The 13903-nt window shown below is 37.4% G+C and overlaps 1 protein-coding gene and 1 long non-coding RNA gene across 2 annotated transcripts in view; one reads left to right on the forward strand and one right to left on the reverse strand.

The window, feature by feature from the left end:
- LOC107662390 (uncharacterized) overlaps positions 1-13903 on the forward strand; it is a 254756-nt gene that overhangs the window by 229901 nt on the left and 10952 nt on the right. The gene's annotated exons all lie outside the window — the stretch shown is intronic.
- On the reverse strand, positions 1491-4137 carry hoxb4a (homeobox B4a). Its single transcript, XM_016452380.1, has 2 exons — positions 3666-4137; positions 1491-2654 (listed from the first exon to the last, which is right to left on the reverse strand). Exons 1-2 carry the CDS (start codon positions 4087-4089, stop codon positions 2338-2340), a joined length of 741 nt encoding a protein of 246 aa, XP_016307866.1. The 5' UTR covers positions 4090-4137; the 3' UTR covers positions 1491-2337.

A 13903-nucleotide genomic window follows, 5' to 3' on the forward strand; every position in this document is an offset into this window, starting at 1 on the left:
TGCCACTGCAATCAGTATTAGCCTAGATAATAAAAACAAAATATTATCAACTATATTATCAAAAAACAAATACGTACACAACTCTGTACATTTAAATATTTAAACTTTCAACTATAGTCTTCATATGATTTTACTGCCTCACATTTTTTGCTTTTTAAAGTGTTTGACGTTATGTCCAGACAGCATTTCATAAATAAAAGGGAGAAAACAGACAAATGGCTTTAGCGGGCTGTGTGGCGAAAAGGTCTGTCTGATATCAACAAGCAAGTAATAGAAAATCTTCTCTGTGCCACGGAATGCTAGAAGACCAATTTAAGGCCATACTTTTGTGTAAAGTTCAACGCCAGCAAACGGAATGTTATTTTCTCCGGCTCTATATTTTCAATACCTGCTCTGAGAAAAGAAAATGAAAATTAATACAAGGGCTGCGCCTTCCAAAAGAAGCCATTTGTCTTCTTGATTATCTATTTGGTTGTCAGGGTTTGAGCTATGGCACCGACCCGCTCCTTTGTAATATAAAAAACACACAGCTTGCGCTGGAAAACAGCCGCGAAACTGTTGTGCAAGAATTACACTCATTAAAGCATTAAAAGCCCACGAGCCGAGAAACTATTTAACTTCTGTTTTTTTCTAACATGGATCCATATTTTTAGGCGCATTCACGGCATCGTTGAGCAGAAAGTTTGTGCACTGTTAAATTAAGGAGAGACGAGACAGAAAGGAAGGGTTTTGTGATTTAGAATAAGATTACAAGGCGTAATGTACCAGGATTACTCGCAATGCAGCGATATAAATCACTAGAGAGGTATATGCAGTGGTCTTCAAGACAGGCCAGTGCTACAAGGCTAACGAAAATGCGCAGTGGCAAGCCAAATTCAATTAAATTGTGTTTTTAGCAAAAGACGATGGTATCCACCTATAAGAAATATGTATTTAAAATAAGCATATCTAGCTTTAAAATCCACAAGAAGACATGACACATGAAGAAAGATGATACTTTTCCGCCATTTATTAAATTTCTAGAGCTATTTACATGTAACAAAGATAAACAGTGAAAGGTACAAGCAGAAAGAAGACAAAATACAAACATGTAAGAGGAGAAATTTACAATTCATCAGCGAGAAAACTGATCTTTGGAATGTAAAACTAATAATATATAATAATAATAATAATAAAATAAAATTAATAAAATTGAGAAAAAAAGAAAGAAAGAAAGAAAGAAAGAAAGAAAGTGAAATGTATGTGCACATGTCTATGTACCATAAAACAAAACGAGGGTGGTAATGACATAATAAAGAATAAACTAAAATATAGTGTATTTACTCATGCAATATACGCACCTTTCTCTATACACCCTGGCCACATTTAACTTAAATTTCATTTCAACTTACAAATGCTGAGATTAGCTATTGCAGATATTTGCCATTAAGTCCAAAGAACTTAAACGTATCACTTCATAAAACTAACAAAAAACAAACAAAAAGCAATTGAGGTAATTCAAATAGTACTTAGCAGTGCTCTCATTAAAATGCTTTGCGTTGTACCGGTTTTGGTTATGCATATCTAGCCGTCCAGCTTCATTTAACTTTTATATTATATTTAATACTAATACTAACTAATTAGTAATTTGCTGTTCTTAAAGTGAAATGCGCTAAACAGGCGAGTGAAACAAGTCCCTGTATTTTTAATGAGCGACAAATGGACCACACGCACAATAAACCCTCAGTCCCATTGGCATTGCATTCGAAATGCAAATAGCAAATGCAAAATAACCTAATTGCTACAAAATACAAAACTTCATATCAGTTGAAAAACACTCGGCTAGTTATTTATAAGCCAGGGGAATAAAGGGAGTTCGAAAAGGCTTCTTGACAAAACAGAGCGACTCATTTATTAAGCACAACGCTAGACGTCGAGGTAATGGGCAGGCCTACGGTTCATCCTTTGTACCACAGAGTAAACATGACAAATGGGGCCGAGTTTGGCGTGATTAAAGATGAAACACGGATCCATCTTCACCAAATCTGAAAGCTATCTGCCGCCTTTCTGTGCTTATGGAGGGGGCGAGTGAGCAGGAGAGGCGTGCGGGATAAAAATGGGAACCAGACTGGGAAGGCAACCCATACATAGTAGCATTTGAGTTCGAGTCTTCACCCATTTTTAGTGTTAAAAAGATGAACAATTTCTTTGCTCCTTTCCCCCACATCTTCCTCCTATTTTATCCCTGTAATTAGAGTGCAGGGGAGAGTTGGGAGACACAACGCGGGTAAAATCCACGTTCTACACTCCAGAAAATTTGATTTTATAATTGTACGTGTTTTGGGCAACAGTGGAGGGCTATAGACTTGGCGGAGGTCCGCTTGCTCGGTTCTGATTGCTTCCCAGTGTCGGGCTGCTGCTTGAATTAGTGTTGGCAGAGCTGCTGCGTATTTTGGTGTTGGGAAGCTTATGGTCCTTCTTCCACTTCATGCGCCGGTTCTGAAACCAAATCTTAATCTGTCGTTCGGATAGGCATAGTGTATGGGCAATCTCCACCCTCCGTCTGCGAGTCAGATAGCGGTTGTAATGGAACTCTTTCTCCAATTCCAAGACTTGCTGCCGCGTGTAGGCTGTGCGTGAGCGCTTGGGTTCACCCCCTGAGTAGTTCGGGTTCACTGTTGGGATACAGAGAGCGACACGTTACAAAAAATATAACACAATCACACACAGCCACACACGCACACACACACGTACGTAGATATGTACACTCCAGTTCATGAACAATCAGATGCACAAACACTATAATAATAGCCTATAATGTAATAAATGTATTTAAACATGAAAAAAATATATCCGTCTATCTCGTATTTGCAAGTATACAATGTGACTGTTTAAAGGTTCGGTTATGCAAAAATGGCAAACAAAACAAAAAAGTGGCCATTGTCTATGATAAGCAATGGCATATTGTCGGGACAGTGACACTAATTTCCAGACTTTATTGCTCAGAATAAGTCAGTAATAGCAGCACAAGATAAAACAATAGGGATATTATATTTTTGCATAAGAATTCATACTATGAGGTATGAATTCACTACGAGGGAACAGCATACTCTATAGTTGGCTATGGGCGACTAATGTTAAGCCGTGATTTTGCAAACACGGAGTTTGCCCTCTTTTCAGCGCACACCATGGCAGCTCTATGAATACACGCACTAGGCTAATTATCGCGGAATAATAGTTTATAAAAGAGTCCAACTGTTTGTATTGCCATTAACGTTTTATTGTCGTCCTCATAACTATTAAATTTTTAGCTCCCATAAAACTTTTTTTTATTAACGATAGTTAAGTGACAGTGTAAAGAACACATTGATCCGTCCAGTCACTTAAAATCAAATTACTAAAACATAAAACTTAACTTATGGATTACATGAGAACTCATAAACCTCTTCTCGGGAAGAAATTAGAACGAGAAAGTTGCATAGACCCCGAAAGAGCTTAAAGAAGGAGTGCAATAAAAATTTATGGAGGGTGTAATTATATTGCCCTGCAAACAGACGATCGTAAATCTCGACCAAGGGCAACTTCATAAGGGGAGCAATAGATTTAACGCCGGACATTAGGCTTTCTAAAGTGGCTGAGCTGTCTGCGCACGGAAACACTAGTAAGAGAAGTTTAGCTGCACTTACCGATGTTTACGTGGACTTTTTTCATCCAGGGGTATACCACGGGATCTTTTCTTGAAGTGACCGTTGAAGTGTTTTGGCTAGTGGGAGTCTGACCGCAGGCAGGCGGGGGGCTCGGAGTTACCGAGTCGCAGTGATGGCTTGGTTCAGGGAGAGGGGTCGAGAGTGCGGTTGTGGGTAGAACGTGACCTCGCGGAGAGATGACCGCAGCAGGCTGCCCCGAACCCTGGCACAATGAGTAGGGTGGGTCGGCGCAGCCCGACCGCTGGTGGTAGATCGACTCATGCTGGAACGAGGGGTCTTGTCTCTGGGCGCTGTAGTAGTCCGGAGAGTGACTGGGTAGGTAGTCGCTCTGGGAATATTCCTCGCAGGGTGGAAACTTGGGGTCCACATAGTTGGAGTTGATCAAATAGGAACTCATGGCCATTAATTTCTTTGAATTGCACACAAAATATACTAAAATTTATATGTATCCCTTTACTCGTTTTCCTGTTTCGTAGAACCCTCCTACTTTCTGTCAAGTGAACAAAGTTAAGGGTCCATGTGACATCGTCAGCCAATGGCGTGGATCTTCGCGATTCCCGGATAAGGAAATGGGATTAGTCAGTTTAGACCGTGCTCATCAACTCGCATTTCGGAATAGTCCAAAATTCCATACTCTCTCATACGTTGCTATGCGCTGGATGAGACAGTGCGTAAATCAAAACAATAGCAAGCGAAAGTAGACACGGCGAAAAGGCATGCTGGATTCTAGCAGCCCCACAGAAAGTCACGCCCCCAGTCCCTCTCAGTTCATCTGCACATTGAGAACATGACTACACCTCTATAAAGAGCTGTTTCAGATTTGGCGAACAGAAATCCTGCTTAATTTTGGCCAGTGTTCATGAAAAGCGGTACCAGGGGAAAGTGATGCAAGAAGCTCGCCTTGGCCAAGCTCTTAAATGCACTCGCTAATAACGGTGAGAGAATGGTCTTGGCGTGAGCAGCGTGTCAGAGATGAATCTGGGCTTGTTTAAGATCGATAGAAAATTCATCAACTAATTCAGGTTACAAAGCCTCCTAAATCACAAAGGAGACCTTCTGCATTTAAACGGTGTCTGCAGTCATTCCACTCCAAACAGCGCGTTTATCCTGTATGCCAAATCTACACACACTGAATAGTAATATATGTGCTCACTTCACTATTAACACCAGCAGCAAATATTTCTCGCTGTTTACTGATAATAATGTTTAAAAATCACCGCATTCAGATAATCATTAATCAGTGCAAAACTGTACAAATTATTTTTTTTGCTAATTTCGAATTCTTTTTCTAATTTTTAATTCTTTAAAAGTCTCACAAAATATGTGTGACATCATGAGCGCACTTCAGTTCTACACCACAATTTACAGAACAAAAATAGTTGTTCTACAACCAAACAGTCATTAAAATCAAACCGAAAGTTATTGTGTCATCTTCTTTGCCCGTTGAAGTTGAAATGTAGCCTATACATCAACTACATACTCCCCTAGATACGAATTTGTGACTGTGCGTCTGTTTACACAAATCCGGATCTACAGGGTATATATAGATGACAGGTATCTTCTTGACAGGTATTGAGAGAGCCTGTTGGCTCACCTTGACAGTGCCTTCCCAGTGTCAAGTGTTGCACCTGGAACAGTCTGCCTCCAAGGATATTAGCAATCTGTCTCGCCACTTAATGGATCGGTGCTTCCTTTATAAACTTTGCTAATGGTTTGTGGTAAACACTGGAGTTTTTCTTGTACATTTCTCCCTCTACATAGCCTATAAACTAAACACAACCTCATAGCGGAAAATGGAATTTTCCTACCCTCGAACTCAATCAAACTCTTCGTCTCTTCAATATATACTGAACGGTCAATGCACACACCTTTTGTCGTCTTGGTGTGCTAATTTTCTGTCAAAAGGTTTAAAATCCGAAAGGAAAAAATAGATTATCGTTGGAAATTTATAAAACATACAATTACAGGGTAATTAGTTAGTTCATTAGTTTACTTATACAACTATACAATATCTATTCACGCCACACATGAATTTTAAAATAATTGATTAGGATCTAACATACAAAGCGCGTATAGGCCAGCAAGTAAATGCGACTGCGACAGATCTCAACAAAGGTTAAAGCAAGCTGAAGCAGCCACTGGAATAAAACATGTGGGTTTTATGGCAGGTCAGCTCTGTTTGTTGCCGGCAAACACCAGTCAAACGGCGAATAAATAGCGAAGTGAGAGGGTATAAAACAATAAAATATGCACATAGGGCAATACCAATAGTGCTCTAACCCCCTGACACCGAGCAAACATTTTATGACTCCTTAAACAAGCGTTTCTCTCACAAAACACTCGGTCACTCATTTCATGAAAAACGCTCTGAAATAAAGAACTTCTTAATTCATTCTAAGGAGTTTCTCTTTGTTTTGGGGATGCACCGATATTTCAAGGCTGGATTTTAGATGTACAGAAAAGGTAAGATTTCCTTATTTAATTCTACAGTAGAAGTAAGGAAAATGGGGAAAGTGGAAAAAAAAAACGAAAACGCATTAATTTTTCGATACTGCAGTTTACTTGCTATTTAAAATCATCGACCGTATCCGATTTATTACAGCAGCAAGCAGTATGTTACGTCAGTAATTCTACACAAAAATGAGGGATAAACATACAGTTGTTTGTAACTACATATTGCTCCGTTTCCTAAATTTCATACCTTAACGAAAATAAAGTTGTACTAGAAACAAGTTACTAGAGTTACTAGTTATCTAGTAAAAAAAAGTCACTAAATAAACATCGTAAAATTAATATTGTGTCCAACGAAATTTTCGTTGCGTACCAAAATATTTCAAATGAACAAGCACCATTTCACAACACATCGTAATATTCGCTATAATTTTCCATCAAGCACTAAAACAATGCCAAACAGCCAACAATTTAAATGAATATTTTCGATTTTTACATGGTATGTACATTTAAAATAAGGATTCAGTAAATGTCAAAATGTTGTAATGATATTGGAATTATATATATATATATATATATATATATATATATAGTTTACACATTTAAATCTGGAGGGTTTCTGGAGAGCCTTTGTTCTTCTGCGGCACAGGCAAAAAAAATGTACTAAAGATTATAAAGTGACTCCAGAGGATACACGAATGAAATGTATTAATACTTGTATCAATATAATATCGAATAGTATCGAAATATTCTCAAACGAAGGAAAATCTTTTTTCATTCACTGAGCAGTTTGAATGTGTATAAAAAAAATTTATCATATCAAAGAAATCTGTAGCACCCCTAGCGTTTGGCAGTCAAAGCTCTGGCAATTTTTCAAATGGGCCTCTGCCATTTTCAGTCATTTTTTCAACTTGTCTGACTCTTTTCTTCTCTCTCAATTCATTTTGATTTCTGCTCGGTAATAATCGTGCCGACCTTCTCGCACTGAAGCACGTTAGCATCCATGTCCGAATTGAAAACATGAAAACGGCTAATAATTTAATGTTTAGATGGCTCAGCTTTTACTTCGCATGTAACCTATACACCTTATTTCACATTTTATCGATGCAAATGTAACAGCAAAGGAGAAAGTTCAGCCTTGGTGTCCACTCTAACCCTTTCACCCCCTGAAGTCCCCGACCTCGCCTTCACCCCCGTGAGCCATCTCTTTCTAAGAGCCATGGGGACCTCGAGCCATCTGCCTCATTATGGGGTTAATGTGTACACCGACAGGCATTCAAAGCCGCGGCTCAGAGACTATAGCCAAGGTAAATATTCACCATATAAAACCCACACACGCAACAGTGCTACTCCGTGGGGCTTGAATTCAAAGTCATAACTCCGTTATGATAGGAGGGGGAACCCATACTCTCGCCACAGTGTGCGCGAGCACGTGGTCCGCCCAAGCAAACACCTGCAGAAGAGAGCGCGGCGATATGCAAATGAAGCGCCTTTTTCTTTACTTACTTTTTTGACTCTGAGCGTTGCACCTCTCATTTCGGTAGTCTTTCGCCCATATCTTCTCTCCTTTGCCGTACGCGGTCTTTACAAACCGTTCCTGTGAGTCCCTCCGTCTGAACCCCCCCTCACTCCTTTCTCCAAAGCCACAGGTTTAGCCCGTGACCTCGCCGTGATACCGTTGTGTGCTCAACTCCCTCTCATTTCCGTGGGTCCCCTCGAGCTCCTCTTTAACATCAAGCGACGATAACAGAAAGGCGGACATTAAAACATCGAAGAAAATCTTCAACCGACTCAAGAGCTCAGAAAAAGCAGTAATAAGAAAAAAAGCACCGAGCCACCAACTTCGACACCAGGAGTCATCGCGCCGTATTTTTCGTTTTGACGCTTTATCTTGCTGGCAACAACAAGGGGCTTTCCCCACACAACGCAGCCTTCTCTGTCCTAAAACCACTAAAAATAAAATGCACGTTAGCCTCGAGCCGCTGTGAGCTCTACAATACCACTGGGCGATATAAGGCATTTTGTTGTGGACTCTCAAGTTTTCATATTAATCTCGCACTTTGGCAGTCTTTGTTAAACAGCGAGGCGTGTCACGAGTCCCAGTACATTTTAATATTTGTTAGACGCGCTGACCTCCGGTTCACCCCTTCTCTGGGTCTCTCCCACTCTAAAGTTCTATAGTAATGTATGCATAGTTTACTCGCTCATATTGAATTGTGCCCAGGTCATTACTTTGAAGAAAAATGGCTTGAGAAAGGGGGTCATTCAAAAAGGCTTTATAACCCACAAATCAATTCAACCATAGAGCAATTCTTTATTTTCCTAGTTGTATTCAGAACACTAAAGGAGATATTCAGGGAGTAGCTAAAAGTCCAGACTATAAAAACGACTGTTTATTACACACACTGCTAAATATTCATTTAGAAGCGAGAACTACATCTATGCAATTTACAAGATGTTAAAAGTTCGTTCATTCGTTAACTAAAAATAACCTAATATAAAATATTTTTTTGTGTGTGTGAAAAATTAAAACACGTTGTGTGTTAATCTGCTCAAAGGGTAACGCCAAATGCCTCCTTGATAAAACGATCCACATTTAAAAAAAATAAATGATGTAGGATAAATCATTTATGTATATATTTGTTTAGAATTATATTTAAAGATATTTCTAAAGCACTAGATATTGCGCAGAAACTGTTAAGGGGCTATAACAATATTTTAAATATTTTAAAAAGCTATCTATAGGCCTATATATATATGAAGATTTCAGATGCAAAAGCATAAGTGCCGTCTGAAATTTTCTTCTAAAAATAGCATGTATATATATATATATATATATATATATATATATATATATATATATATTGAGGGATATATATATATATATATATATATATATATATATATATATATAATGAGGGTACAACACTGCCCAGCAACGGCACATGCTAGGATGGAATGGAAATTAATTCAGTGAACTCTAGCTGAACTCCAAATGGGACGAGTTTTCTAATATAATTATTCACCACTTACGTACGTTGTTTCTGAATGAACCAAGTAGTTCAGCCTCACATCATCCTGACTCACCACCATTAGACCAAATGTTCGTGCCAAAAAATTAATATTCATGACCAAATTATCAATTGCCCAGTTTCTCGGCGCTTTTTCAACACTAACATATTCCGAACACGCCTTTAAAATAAATATTTAATTTCTCAAATAAAAATAAAAACCAAACTAGATGTAATCCCAATGTCTCAATCTTTTCGCCTTGTAAAAAGTGAAGATTTAAATATTTAAATACTATATATATATAAACTATTGTTTATGAATATGATTTATTTAGTTTTTCTTTCTTTTAGTTTTTGTTGTTTAAGTTATTCATGACGATTGGTGGAATATGATATATAGGGCCTATAATATGATATGATATATGATATGTTATGATATGATGGCTCTACATTTGAGTTTCCTAAGAAAGGGAAATGTACTTCTTAAGCACATTTCCTTTGTTTATTCACAACTTGTCTACATTTTAAACATGTAAACAAAATACCGCAGGTGGTCTTCCGTTTCGAACGAGGAGAATGTGATAAACAAACAAAAATGGGGAATACAATAGGCCTTATATCAAAATAAAAGGACTGGCGTCGCTGAACTAATTTTATTCCTTTCGAAATCAGAAAAATAAAATATTTTATTTGCGTGGCGTTGAACACGCATTCGGCGCGCTCAAAATCACAAGCTCAGTCGCGAACAGTAAGCTTGCTATTTTTATTACAAAATGTATAGATATAAGTTTCTTATTTCTCATATTCACGTGAATATTATGACATAAAGTAAATGCTCGTCAGAAACCCTATGCAAGCTTTATGTGTAGAGTTAAAAGGATTTTAGACAAGGAAATGTAGCCTACATAATTCACATTTGGACTTAAAATATTAGGAAAGTAATAAAGTATAGAATAAACAATTAAATCGTGTGTTTTTAATAATGTATTTTTAACAAAACGTCAAAAATAGCAACATTGTTGTATTTTTGACAGGTAGGCTAAATATTAATGATTTTTTTCGAGAGTCACGTTTCTAACGTACACGAATAAATCTAACGATCTGTTATATTTGCCTTTGACTGGCCTTATTTGTCTAATAAACGAGCTGCCGCCTTACAAAATACATGAATGCAATATAATAAAATGAATCTATGAATAAGCTACATTTTATAAAAGGTTCGCAGTGCAACATCAGGCCTTTTCGTTGAGGCCCTAACCTCAAGAATCGATTGTCTTTTTTTCTCCCCAACACACCCTTTCGCGGGAACGTGCTTTGTTACAAAGTCGGTCTTCTCAGCTCTGCTCTTTCTATCATTTTTCTAATCTTTTCAAAAGAGACAGTCTGAAACCCCTCACTCCCCCTCTTTTTCCTTCTACCACTTTGCCATTGACATCCAGCGATTGGTCAAGCGTAGTGAGTCGACAGCCAACGACCGAGTCACGCACTACGTAAACTTTTGACCCCTGAACTTTTTGACCCCGCCAAATCTCGCGCCACTTCTAACGAGACTACGTTCACCTTCCCTCGCTCCTTTGGATTAAATGTAGGGGAAACGAGCCAATCTTGTGCCTGAGCCATAGCTTTATGCTGCCTGATTTACGACAGAAGCATTGAACTAGGCTGGCTCACAGTGTGTAAGTTTCTATTGGCAAAATGCTTAAAAGTGTTAGTTAGCACATTTCAGATCACGAAAAAAAAAACCTCGAAATCTGTCGGATGGAATTTAAGATCGTATTCTATGTTGATATTTAAAATCGCGTATTTCTAAATGTTTCAAAAGCTTTAGTCCTTAGAACAGGGCGACAAGCAGAAACCAAAAGCCTCAGACATCATGATCTTGGTCTAAAGCGGGCTCTGCTGGCGAGGAGGAGAGTTACATCTGAGAAAAATCTAACTCGAGCATAAAGTCAGGAGGAGAAAATATGATATGCATTTTTATTTATTAAAAAAAAAAATTTTATAGGGTAACTTACAAATAAGACACGTAAATATATATTTGCTCTAGCTGAGCATTTAAATAAAATGGGAAAAAAATAAAATCTATAATTTGATTTATTTGTCATTAAAATTTATTTAGCCTACATTTAATTTACATTTGATAAAATTATCATCATAACTTTAGTTATGTTTTAAAGTTTAATTCGAAATATTTCCCAATTAAATGTTCTATCTAGGCTAAGTAAATTACCAAATATTGAGATTATTTTTACAAATAGCTATATTAACAATAATACATTTGTTGTTCGTTATGTAATTTTATGTTTAATTTATTATAGCCTAATTATGATTTATGCATATGTAAAACATTTGAACAAAATAAATAGGGTCTTTTTTAGCCTTATAACGACACTGTTTAAGAACTGTTCATGTAAATTAATACTTTTTTATTATGCATTATATATAATTCATAATTGAACAGCCTAAATATTTGCAGAATTTGTAGTATCTAATCAGGGATTTTGTATTATCGAATTCGGACCATTTTTAATAGGCTACGTCTTAAACGGGTTATATGAATAATCAATCTGTGGCTTAGTGGTTAGCCCGAATATGGCGAGCGGGCGACCTGAGTTCAAATTTTGCTTGTATCATCTGCCAGTCCTGTTCACCCTTACTCTTCCTCTTCTCTGAATTTCCTAAAGTGTCAAGAAGGCCAGTAGAACATGCAGAAAACACCACACTAAATTGTAAGATTTAATTTTTTGTCTTGACTTTAAATTGAAGAAATAAAACAAATGTTAAAAAGAAAGAAAGAAACAATTATATAAAACTGTATAAAAAATTGTTAGGACGAACATCGCTTAATTTTGCGTTATGGACTTGTATTGTTTTGCGCTTGCGCCTTCGCAGCAGTGCCCGTCTGCTGACCCCTGGATGATCCCGTCCCTATGCATTATGGATGAGATATGCTCGCAGATTGCCCCTTATCAATATGCAAAACGCATTAGTCTTAAAATTGCTATTTAAACGTTCGAAATTACTGCGTCTACATGGTAGAGGCTTCATGGAAATCAATATAGAAATTGATTTTTAGTACCAGATGCTCAATGGACAGAGAATGCTGGATACTTTATATTGAAATGTTCTGTTAAATAATTTCTCTGAACCTCGTTACATCAATAAAAAGTACAGTAATACCAAATAGTCGTACATGTCGTTGAGCTAACTTTCACAGACCACATTCATAGACTGTAGTCTTTGATCACCTGAGTTTGTGTCAAAACGTATCACACACACCCTGAAAATATTTTTCTGACGCACAAACACACCTAGAATTAACGCCCAGTCGCCTTGGTGACTCACAGCACATATAAACACTCAAGGGAAATTGCTATTCCTCATTTTGCATTGTTTTGTATTTGCATTGTATGCTATAAGTATGGACTTTATGATTGTGGTTGACCTCGATTGTGGTTGTATGGACGCCTGTCTTTTTAAGTGACTTTCTAGAGGAATGCGTGCATTTTTTTCACGGAGGCCAGAGCCCTCCCCACTCATATCATTAAAAAGGAAGCTGGTGAAAAATGAAACGGTAGCCCTCGACTCATGCTCGCGACCACAATTTCGCCTTCCTGTTTACGGCCTGAAACTTCCTAACTCTGTTGCTCGGACATACCCACACACGCATACACACACAAACTCTCCTTTACTCTCTCTTGTGCGCGCTCTCTCTCTCCCTCCTTCTCCTTCTTTCTCACACACAGAAATACCAAATGGAGGGCTATAAAATCTTTAACACTCATTGAAAGTAGGCTGTAAAACACCCTGAAAGATTAATATTTATTATTTTGGAGGAAATGTTGATGTTAAATGCAGAGGAGCAGCAAAGAACCAAACAAGTATTTGATAAGAAAAATAAGCATAAGGTAGCCTATTTGATTTTCGATTAATTTACAACGTTTTTTCTAATAAAGGTTAAGGTCTGGCAAGCCGGCCCGGAAAATCAATGTCCAACATATTATGTTACTTATACATATAGGCTACATGCTTTTTTAATAGTCTACCTTTTGTAATGAATACGCAATTTAGATGGTAGTTTTAACAGCTAAAATATCACTTGTATTAATTTCCATTGAATAATTAAATAGAGTATTATAGATTATTAAATAATATTAGGAAACTGTTTAACTGTTTTAAAATTAGTGTTAACTACAGCGTTTTGCATTATTATGCTTTGAGCCTATAGTCAAATTATATGCTCTAACTGTAGTGACGGCAAAGTTTGGTAGGATTTACAGGACATAATTAATAGCAGAAGTAAAGTCTTAGTTTATCTGTTGCTACAGATAAGAAAATAATAAAAAAATATATATCAAGAGGTCATTCGCGCTGCCTTGGGTGTAATATAATGATATGCTCAAACTATACTTGAGTTGAACTCGAACTGACCTCAGGCGACAAAAGTGCTCTGACAGAACAATCAAAAATATTTATTCGGAAAGTATAATTGTACTATAGGAGTTTCTATATTATCATAGCTATTTGTCTGTGATAAACATAGTTATATCATAGTCTAACCAAATACTTTGCTCCAGTTGCCCATTTAAAAAGTACAACAACTGTGTTCCTTACGCGCTTCCTCCCTTGAAAATACAGGGGCGGGGAAGGAACAAAGCTTTGCTTGTAGAACCGTAGGGAGGCATATTGTCATATTGTTGTGTGTGTGTGTGTGTGAGTGTGTGTGTGTGTGTGTGTGTGTGTGTGTGTGTGTGT

Source organism: Sinocyclocheilus anshuiensis, unplaced genomic scaffold (genome assembly GCF_001515605.1).
Source record: "Sinocyclocheilus anshuiensis isolate Anshui unplaced genomic scaffold, SAMN03320099.WGS_v1.1 scaffold11, whole genome shotgun sequence".
NCBI lineage: Eukaryota > Metazoa > Chordata > Actinopteri > Cypriniformes > Cyprinidae > Sinocyclocheilus > Sinocyclocheilus anshuiensis.